The sequence below is a fragment of the Chiloscyllium plagiosum genome, unplaced genomic scaffold, assembly GCF_037043375.1.
Source record: "Chiloscyllium plagiosum isolate Xiang-an unplaced genomic scaffold, Cpla_swu_hap1 HiC_scaffold_25, whole genome shotgun sequence".
NCBI lineage: Eukaryota > Metazoa > Chordata > Chondrichthyes > Orectolobiformes > Hemiscylliidae > Chiloscyllium > Chiloscyllium plagiosum.
Window position 1 is genome coordinate 26,247,065 of NW_028270163.1, and position 11,324 is coordinate 26,258,388.

An 11,324-nucleotide genomic window follows, 5' to 3' on the forward strand; every position below is an offset into this window, starting at 1 on the left:
CCAATAATTTTAATGATTTATTTACAGTGTTGTTGGCTTTTAATTATTTCACTGTAATGGGTCTTTTCGGATTTCACTTACGTTCAAACAAAAGAAGCACATAAACTCCTCAAATATTATACTCATAATCAAACTCAACCCCCCCCCCTTAATTTTTGGCGTAAAGATTGGCCTCAATTATTGCATTTTGAAATGAGCAAATGTAGTGACAGAAATAAAATCTGGCAGCTACTGTAGCCAGGTGCTTTTGCATGAGTAAAATGTCACGAACATATGCAAGTCTGTGCAATTGGGAGTAGCGTTATTACTGAAAATCCGTCGTTCTTAGACCTAAAATGCACTAGGATCTGCTCATCTCTTTGTGGAATTTGTTTAACTCAAATATATACTGGCAGTAGAATCCATGTGCAGTTCTATTAGGAATATCTGATTGTCAAATGAGATTTTAGACAAATGCTACCAATTTGCATGCTCTGATCGTACAAATAAATGTGGAAGATACCATGGCACCGAGCAGAGAAAAATAAAGTGCGCTAGCTAATATTCCCCTTTCACATAACATCAAACAAACAAAGTTTTATGGATACTGAAAATTTAAATAAACAGAAAATGTAAGAAATAGTTAGACAGATCAGCAGATGGAGAAATGGGTCTGGCATTTCTTCAAAACTGCAACATGCTGGAGATGAACAGCTTTTAAATAAGGAAGATGTCATGGAAAAGAGGGTAGATAATAACGAGAGAGTTGTATTCTGGATTGCTGTATAGAAGTAGTTGAATGAGAAAAGTGATGAAAGTGCAAGGCAAAAGTAAATATGGAAACAAACTTCATGCTGAGTGCTACTAGCCGTTTCTGTTTTATTTAATCAATTTTTATTCATCAATGAAATATTAATTAATTGTGATGAGGATACAGATGCTATTGATGCAAAGAATCTGATTTTAACTTTGTGTGTGAGTGGAGTTTGAGGGAGTTAAAAATCACACCAAAAAAATCTCCATATTAATCATCATGCTTACAAAGTATTTGAGATGTTTTAATGTGATGCGCTGTGTAACTGCAGGCTAGTAAAGGCCCTTTATAAGAAAGGCAGCAGTCCTCCTTTCAAGTTCTCCACTCTGATTTCATGGCCTCTTAAGTCCATCAATCCTCAATGTTAAAAGCTTTGCAAGAAGTTAGAAGCAAAAGGCAAGGTCGTGATTGTATCAAGTTCAGTCAAGTGGCCCTCACAGAATATAAGTTCCCTGACTGGGGCTATTAACTTGGCCCAATCAGGGAGCCCTGGCTGACAGAGAAAAACAGCAGCATTTTTGTTTTAATCCTCACTCTCCCCCTTCATTTTCCCCCCACATAAGCATTACCCCTTCCAGGCTTTGCTTCTTACTGGTTCCCTGGCCATCTTTCCTGGTTGTGCAATATTGGATAAAACACCTCTGGGACACCTGCACCAACCAACCCAACCGCCTCGTGGCTTAAAACTTTAACTCCCCCTCCCACTCTGCCAAGGACATGCAGGTCCTTGGCCTCCTACATCGCCAGACCATGGCAACACGACGCCTGGAGGAAGAGCGCCTCATTTTCCACTTAGGAACCCTCCAACCACAAGGGATGAATGCAGATTTCTCCAGCTTCCTCATTTCCCCTCCCCCCACCTTATCTCAGTCCCAACCCTCGGACTCAGCACCGCCTTCTTGACCTGCAATTTTCTTCCTGACCTCTCTGCCCCCACCCCATCTCCGGCCTATCACCCTCACCTTAACCTCCTTCCACCTATCGCATTCCCAACGTCCCTGCCCCAAGTCCCTCCTCCCTACCTTTTATCTTAGCCTGCTTGGCACACCTTCCTCATTCCTGAGAAAGGGCTTATGCCCGAAACATCGATTCTCCTGCTCCTTGGATGTTGCTTGACCTGCTGCGCTTTTCCAGCAACACATTTTCAGCTCTGATCTCCAGCATCTGCAGTCCTCACTTTCTCCTAAAATTAGTTACACAAATGGTGTTTTCACTGAGTCCCAGCACATACAACACCGGTACTGTGGGGAAAAATAAGTACTACTGTTGTGTTGCAGCAATGCAGGGGTAACAAAACAAAAACAGAGGATATGGAATCTCCTCAGTTCAGGGAATTGACCCAGAGCTGGCTGGCCACACCCAGTGTACTGCAAAAAAAACAGGAGTGTCAGAGGTTCTGTTCACTCAGAGGAAGCCAGACAAGTGTCAAGCTCTGTGCACATGTTAATAAAGGGTGACTTAGTGATGGCATACTGGTCTCTGTGGAGTTATTTCAGGCACACCATACTTACAGTTGGGAGTGGCTAATCATATAAATAATTGCATATTTCAGATGAGAAAAATCAAAGCAAGTCTAACAACATACTTGTTGCTCTTAAAACACTACTCAGCTTTAGATCAGGTTGAATTATTTAGTTTATAAAACAATCAAGTGGGTCTGTAAATTTTCTTGAAATTGGAAACTGCCATTCATTAATAAAATGGAGCAGAAAGCAAATGCCTGACAGTGAATGCAACACAAATTAACATTAATTAAGTTTCAGAAGGCTGTGTGCAATTCAACTTGGCCACAAGGTGCTAGACTGCATCAATAATGCAGTTTCACACTCACTGCAAGGTAATTGTAGCCAGTCCAAAAAACAAGTTTGAAAGTATCAGTGGGGTCCATTAAGTTTCATTTTTAATGCTAACAGAAGTCAGCACTCTCCTACTATTAAAGTTTAAGCAGAAGCTGGTGAGCAGAGCTGTGAAAATTTACGTGATATCACTGGGGACAGTTGTTGCAGTGACTACTCTGAAACAAAGTATCAACAGAGTGACAACTCCATAGAGGTCTATGACAATCACAGGGAGAGGGAGAATTGACAGACTTTACTACAAGAAGCTATTATTGACCCACTTTAAGCAAATCTCGGGTCTCTATTTATTCTCAGTCACAATGTCTTTACAGTAAATGTTTGCCACAAACCATTTTGCTACTCCTTTCAATTCCCTACATCTATTTTGCAGGTTCCCTGCATTAAGACAGGAGCAGCTCAATTCATGAAATTAAAAGCGGCAAAATTGGTTTCCTGTTCCAAACATATAGCATTGTTTTCAATGAGGCAACCTAGAAAACATAACCTCCACAAACACAGAGTGTCATTAATGGAAACTTGAATTTGTAAAAAGACAGGGCAGAGGATTCTACAGATTCACTGCCCTTTAAAATAAGAAAATGCTTCCTCATCACCTCTGAGCTGCTTCTAATGTTGGTACATCTTTCCTCAGATAGGGGACCAAGGATGATCACAATATTCCAGTTGTGATCTGGCTAGTGTCTTGAGTAGTTTGTGTGAAATCTCCCTATTTTTATATTCTGTTCACTTTAAAATAAAGGCCAGCATTCCATTTGCTTTCCCTTTTACCCACTGGGTTTGGATGCTCACTTTTTGTTATTCATTTACCCAAATCATTCTGTGCTGATACTCTCTACAGTCTTTCCCAATTTAAATAATGTTCAGCTCTATTTTTCCTGCCAAAGTGCATAACTTCAATTGTTTCTACATTTTATTCATAGAATCAGAATCCCTACAATGCAGAAGGAGACCACTTGGCACATTGAGTCCACACTGACCCTACAAAGAGCATCCCATTCAGACCCATCCTCCCCAATCTTATTTCCTATAACCCTGCATTTCCCATAGCAGATCCACCTAGCCTGCACATCCCTAGACACTACAGGCAATTTAGCATGGCCAATACACCTAACTTGCACATCTTTGGATTGTGAGAGGAAACTGGAGCACCCAGAGGAAACTCACCTGGGGGGGGAAAACTTAAAAACTTCACACAGTCACCCAAAAGTGGAATCGAACCCAGATTCCTGACGCTGTGAAGGAGCAGTGCTAATTGCTGTGCCACAGTGCCGCCTATCTGCCAAGCTTTTATTTAATCAACCCCTCCCACTCCCCCAACCACATGGCCACCCTGGGCGTCCTCCACCATCAAAATAAGACCTCAGCAAACTGGAGGAAGAACACCTCATCCTCCACCTTGGGAGCTTACAACCTTATGACCTCAAAATAGAGTTCACCAGCTTCCAAATCTCTGCAACCCCCCCCCCCCCCCCCCCCAGCCCATCAGGATCCAGCCCCCTCCGTCCATCCCCTTAACCTGACTTAATCTGCTCTTCCCACCTATCTGCTCCATCCTCCCCACTGACCAATTACAATCACCTGCTATCCGGGAGAAAGTGAGCACTGCAGATGCTGGAGATCAGAGTCCAAGATTGTGGTGCTGGAAAAGCGCAGCCGGTCAGGCAGCATCCGAGGAGGAGAGTTGACCAAGGGCTTTTGCTCGAAATGTTGATTCACCTGCGCCTCGGATGCTGCCTGACTGGCTGTGCTTTACCAGCACCACACTCCGAGTCCTATCTGCATCTACTTATGGCCATCGGACACCTTTCCCCCAGCCCCACCCAGCTTAGCCTCTCCAGTCCTGAAGGATCCTGCCTGAAAAGTCAACTCTGCTGTTTCTTGACCTGCTGTGCTTTATTTCCAGCTCCACATTTTATCGACTGAGACTTCCTAGCATCTGTAGTCCTCACTATGTCCAAGTTAGAGGGACATGGTCCAAACGCAGATAAATGGGAGTAGTTTAGATTGGGGAAATTTGGTCGACATGGAAGAGTTGGACCGAAGGGTCTGTTTCCATGCTGTATGACTCCATAACTATCAAAAACAGGGCCCTGATTGTTGACGACATTTCTGGACAGCAAACAAAAGCTTGCATTTTTTTTTAAAAATCAACTATCATTAGCTATAGAGTCAGGACAGACAGTAAACAGTACTCTGAAAGTTAGCCAAGTATAGCTCAGAGTTTACAAAAACAGATTCAAACCTCGTTCTTGTGGCACAGCGCACCGGGAGTTTAAGTCCCACACACCTTGGGACTTGTTACCTTTGAACAGGTCGATCAGAAAAATAAGTTAAAAAATTATTTTTTAATCTGTGGCTGACAGTCAAAACTTCCAGTGGCCAACAAGAGACACGCAGCAGGTTGAAATGTATTTATAGTTTAGGAAAACTACAGGCGACACCTGATAGTTCTCCAGAATCAAATCCTCAAACTTTTTTTTGTGACAATTGTTTCCGTCAAAGTTTCTGCAATTTAACCGTTTGGACATAAATTGAAACAAAACATTCACTTTCTCCTGACTTGCCCCTGTGTTGGTTTACTGGGTGGGACTTGGAGAAGGAAGGGGGGCTGGACCATGAGCTCGTACCTTGAACTGCACGGAGAGCTGCGGGGTGTACTCGAGGGTCCAGAGAGCACGGACCAGCGCTGCCAACTGCTCGGTCACTTCTGCCTTGGAGTGGGACACCGGCTCCTTGCTGCCCAGGGTGCCGTTGGCTCGGAGCTGCTTCAGCTCGGAGCGGTACTGCTCCAAGCCCAGGTACTCGGCGAAGAGCTCGGTGTTGCTCAGGCACTGCACCACGGCGTTCATGAAGCACGTATTGCCGTGGTTCTTCAAGCCCAGCACCCCGGGGGGTTTGTCCCCGGGCAGCCGCTCCCTTCCCCGGGGCAAGCTCAGGCTCTTACCCCCGGCAGCCGCCTCCTCCTCCTCCTCCCGGTGCTCGCTGCAAGTGGCCAGGGTGACAGCCCCGTCCCTGAAGCCTCCATCGTCCTCCTCCTCCTCCTCCTCTTCATCCGCCTGTTTCTCCCCTCCACCTCCACCTCCTCCATCTCCGTCAGGGGTCCCCTCTCCGAAAGGTGCCAAAGTGAACAAAGTTTTGAAGACCCCCCGCACGAAGCTGCCGACCGACCTGAGCGACCTCCTCCTGAACAGTTTGCCCGAGAAGGACTTCCTGCGCTTGCCCTTGTTCATCTGGCCCTTCAGGGTGGACCTGGCCGGAGCCGCGCTGGCCATTCGCTGGGCCTCTCCCTCAAAGGGCCATCACTGAGAGCGGCAGCTGCTGCCTGCCTCCAGCAGCAAGTGCTTCAGCAAGCCCCAGAGAATCCCATTCCGTGCGGAGATTCCCCCCCTTCACTGGAGACACACGGGTTCGAGTGGGGGTGGGGGTTACTCTGCATTCACACAGCGCCTGCACCGATAGCTGCTTCACTCTCTCGGGCTCCAGGTCCTCCCACTCTTGCCCACTCCGAACACACACACACACAAGGTGTGCTGCTCCCTCCCTCGGTGTGCTGTCGCTATGAATGGGAGCGGGGCTGGACTGCTGGAGGTGCCCTGTGTTGCTCCGCCCTCTAGCTCAGCGCCAGGCTCCTACTCCCTCTCCTTTCCACGGGAAATGCTGCTGGCTGCTGGTTTGAGGAGAGGGAGACAAGCCGACCATCGGCTGCCTCTCCGCCCCCCTCTCTCTCTGCCCTCACAATGGTGCCAAACAACATTACTTGGGAGATTTGACTGCACGGAACACGGGAGTCTGGACATTGCACTGCTCCCTCGTGTTTTTTTTTCTAAACCAGTTTCTTCGTCCGTTCCCACCCCCCAAATAAATATGATTCACACTCGTAATCTTAGTGTCAATGCTTTGAAGTGCTGCGGTACTTCTCAAGGGAATGGGGATCAGGTAAATTAACCTCCTTCAATGAGCCCGTGTTATTTTGTTGCAATGTAACTCCAGCCGCCTTGCTGTAAATACCACCAGCAGCGTTGCAGTGAAGAACTCAGATAGATTGTTTGGCTGAGTTGGACAATCGGAATTCTGCATTTATTTTTAAACTGTTCCAATTGTATCTCCCTCCGCGGTGGGAAGTCGAACTGGCGTCAGTTCAGGAGTTGTATGCAGTGGATTAGCGCCAAAGAATGCAAGCTATGCTATCTCACAGGTTCCCTGGTCATAATTGCAATAGCCCACTGCACCATGTGCCACAACGTGTACTGTACTGCCTAAAACCTCTCATTCACACTATCGTCAAATGGTTACGCTGCCTGGGTTACGCACCCAGGCGCATATGCAGTCTGTATCGGTGGTCAAACACGTTAAAAGCAAATACTACTAGAATCATACTCAAAACTGTTAACGAAGTCTCCCCTACACTCGAAACGTTGACTTCTCCACCTCCTGATGCTGCCTGGCTTGTGGTGTTCTTCCAGCCTCCTGCCTGTTTATTTTGGATACCAGCATCTGCAGGCTTGTTTTTGTCTCGTTCCCCAAGCGCTGGCTGTCTATTTTCAATTGATCAGCCGACAAATTCCTAGCACAGAAGAGACAAGAAACAAAATCTTAACGTGAAAAAAAGCTGATTTCAAACTTGTGTTGTGTAACCAGGGAGACGTAATTAATAATTTCAACTGTCACTCTGGGAGAAAAAAAAAGTGTCCACAAAGCAGTTGAATTCCATATTAGGTTTGAGCGTGCCATACCCCAGTCCTAAACAAAAATCGTAAAGTCAGTGAAGTCAGTTACCTAGATTTGAGGGGAAAGCCAGGTCCGGTCAAAAGGTGTGCTGGTCAATAACCAGAGTGAAATATTTAAATAAGTGATATAAAATGGTCAAGAAAAACATGTTCCCCTTAAAAAGAAATATTCAATGTGAATGATCTGTGACTTCCTAAAGAATGTCAACAGTGTCCTCCCATCCTCAAAGTAACACGCATGGAGCCAATGGAAGCTGTTGTCAATGAGGACAGTTTCATCTGCTTCAACTTTGCTGACGACTGAAGGGATTTGGTGGTAAACAGTGAGGAGGAGAGCCATAAACTGCAGGAGGGTGTCAACAGATGGGCAGAAAAGGGGATTCACTCGGAGAAAGTGTGGTCTGCTGATGCTGAAGATCAGAGTCAAAAAGTGTGGCGCTGGAAAAGCACAGCCAGTCAGGCAGCATCCCAGGAGCAGAAGAGTGGAGTTTCGAGAATAACCTCTTTATCAGGCCTGCTCCTTGGATGTTGCCTGATTGGCTGTGCTTTTCCAGCGCCACACTTTTTGACCCCAAATGGAATTCAACCCAGAAAAAAAAAAGTGAGGAAATTCACTTGAGGAAGACTAACCAGGAAAGGGATTATGCCATGAATGGTCAGATCCTGGAAAGTACTGCTGATCAGATGGACCTTGGTTTGCATCTCCACAGATCATAGATTCCCTAGAAACAGGCCATTTGGCCCAACAAATCCACACTGACCCTCCAAAGAGTAACCAACCCAGACCCATTCCACTACCCTATTAGTCTACATTTACCCTGACTAATGCACCTCACCACCACATCCCTAAACACTATGGATAATTTAGCATAGCCAATTCACCTAACCTGCAAATCTTTGGACTGTAGGAGGAAACCGGAGCACCTGGAGGAAAACCATGTAGACACGGGGAGAATATGCAAACTCCACACATTGAACCCAGGTGCCTGGTGCTGTGAGGCAGCAGTGCCAGCCACTCTGCCACCCCTCAAGATAGCATAGCAAGTAGATTAGGTGGTTAAGAAGGCATGTGAGGTACTTGCCTTTATTAGCTGATGTATAGGATGAAAGATCCAGGAGGTTATGCTGAAACTGTATAAAATGCTGTTTGGGATACAACTGGAATATTATAGGAAGGATGAGATAGCATTAGAAAGGGTGTGGAGTGATTTGCCAGTTATGTTGCCTGGGTTAGATGAGGAAAAATTGGACAGGCTAGGCTTGTGTCCTGGAAGCAGCAAAGATTGAGAGGTGACCTGATAGAGAAGTATACGATTATGAGGAGCACAGATAAGGGTGGATTGGAAGGTACAGTTCCAGTAGTAGGTGTCAATAAGAGTTTAAATTTCAGGTAAATGGTAGAAAGGTAAGACGAGCATTGAGAATTGTTTCACTCAGTGTAATACAGCAGGGAAACAGACCCTTCAGTCCAACTAATCTATGCCGACCAGACATTCAAATCTGACCTAGCCCCATTTGCTAGCATTTAGCCTATATCCCTCTAAACCTTTCCTATTCATATACCCATCCAGATGCCTTTTAAATACTGTAACTGAACTTGCCTTCACCATTTTGTCTGGCAGGTCGATCCACACACACACCATCCTCTGCATGAAAAAATTACCCATCAGGTTCTTTTTAAGTCTCTCACCTTAAACCTATGCCCACTAGTTTTGGACTCCTCTACACAAAAAAAAGCCTTGGCTATTCATCCCATCCATACCCCTCATGATTTTATAAATCTCTACAAGGTCACCCCTCAGTGCTCCAGGGATAAAAGCCCCACCCTATCAAACCTCTCCCTAAACTTCAAACCCTCAAGTTCTGGCATTCTCCTTGTGAAGGTTTTCTGCACTCTCAAGTTTAATAACATCTTTCCTATAGAAGGGCCACCAGAACATAGAACATAGAAAAGTACAGCACAGACAGGCCCTTTGGCCCACAATGTTGTGTCGAGGTTTAATCCTAATGTAACATATAATAACTTAACCTACACACCCCTCAACTCACTGCTATCCATGTACATGTCCACCAGTCACTTAAATGTCCCCAGTGACTCTGCTTCCACCAGCACAGCTGGCAACGCATTCAATGCATTCACAACTCTCTGCGTAAAGAACCTACATCTGACGTCTCCTTAATACCTTGTTCCTAATATCATCAAAATATGACTCCTCATACCAGTCAATCCTGCCCTGGGGAAAAGTCTCTGGCTATTGACTCTATCTATTCCACTCATTATCTTGCATACCTCGATCAGGTCTCCTCTCTTCCTCTTTCTCTCCAGAGAGAAAAGTCCAAGCTTATTGAACCTTTCTTCATGAGGCAAGCCCTCCAGTCCAGGCAGCATCCTGGTAAACCTTCTTTGCACCCTCTCCAAAGCCTCTGTATCTTTCCTATAGTAGGGCGACCAGAACTGGACACAATATTCCAAGTGTGGTCTCACCAGGGACTTATAGAGCTGTAGCAAAACCATACAATAGTATGCAATATTTCAAAAGTGGCCTCACTAATGTCCAGTCCAAACACAACATGACATCCCAACTCTTATACTCAATGTTCTGACCAATAAAGGAAAGGGTGCCAAACACTTTCTTTCCCACCCTGTGTACCTGCGACTCCACTTTCAAGGATCTATCATATACACCCTTAGGTCTCTTAGTTCAGTAATACAACCCAGGGTCCTACCATTAATTGTCTACATCCTGCCCTGGTTTGCCTTATGAAAATGTAATACTTACATTTATCTAAACTAAACTCCATCCACCACTGCTCAGCCCATTTGCTCATCTGATCAAGAATCCATTGTACTCTGAGATAATCTTCTTCACTGTCCATTCTATTTTGGTTTTGGATGTAGATTCACTCACTGAGCTGAAAGGTTCATTTCCTTACCTTACTAGGTAACATCTTTAGTGGACCTCATACAAAGCCATGCTGAAAATTCCTGCTTTCTATTTATATGCTTGGGTATCCTTAGGTTGGTGATGTCATTTCCTGTGGTGATGTTATTTCCTGCGGTGAAGTCACTCCCTGTTCCTTTTCTCAGGGGGTGGGAGATGGGGTCTAACTCAATGTGTTTGTTGATAGAGTTCCGGTTGGAATGCCATGCTTCTAGGAATTCTCGTGCGTGTCTTTCTTTGGCTTGTCCTAGGATGGATGTATTGTCCATTTGGTGTTATCTGCAAACTTACTAACCCTAATGCTAGGTTCACATCCACATCATTTATACAAATGACAAGAAACAGTGGACCTAACACCGATTCTTGTAGCACACCACTGGTCCAGTCCGAAAAACAACCCTCCATCACCACCCTCTGTCTCCTACCTTCAAGTCAATTTTGTATCCAATTAACTAGCTCCTACTGGATCCCATGTGATCTAACCTTACTAACCAGTTTACAATGAGGAACCTTGTCAAATGTTTTTCCAATGTGGTGGGAGTCTAGAACTCACTGTTTGAATGGCTGGTTGAGTCAGGAACTCTCATAACATTTAAGAAGAACTTAGATGTCCACTTGTCTTGGGACATTGGCCAACAGCTAAAGGATGGGTTCATGTAGTCAGATCTTTGTTGACTGGCACAGACACAATGGGCTCAAAAGTCCAAATGACCTATTTCCTATTCCTAAATTCAATGTTCATATGAAAAAAATCTCTGACCTAGGATTTCAGCATGCACAATTATCTTGTCTACCTGACAAGCTATATAATGCCATATCTATATTAAACATCATTTGGTTTAATTATTGAACAGAAACCACCAACTGAGGTTTAAACAAAAACTGAACAGCTGCATTTCTTGAAAAATGGCTTAAAACAGCAGCTTCTCAAAAGACTGAACATTTGCATAACAAAACCCTGAAAATTCAAAGCCATTAAAATTGAGTCAGACTGCCCGTCAAA

The 11,324-nt window shown here is 44.9% G+C and overlaps 1 protein-coding gene across 1 annotated transcript in view; it reads right to left on the reverse strand.

Moving 5' to 3' along the window:
• The window catches only part of usp43a (ubiquitin specific peptidase 43a), a 471,198-nt gene extending 464,873 nt beyond the window's left edge, over positions 1 to 6,325 (reverse strand). Inside the window, exon 1 of the mRNA XM_043714590.2 lies at positions 5,280 to 6,325. Coding sequence (XP_043570525.2) covers positions 5,280 to 5,924 — 645 coding nt within the window. The 5' untranslated portion in view covers positions 5,925 to 6,325. The remainder of the gene's footprint in view (positions 1 to 5,279) is intronic.
• Between the last annotated feature and the right edge of the window lie 4,999 nt (positions 6,326 to 11,324).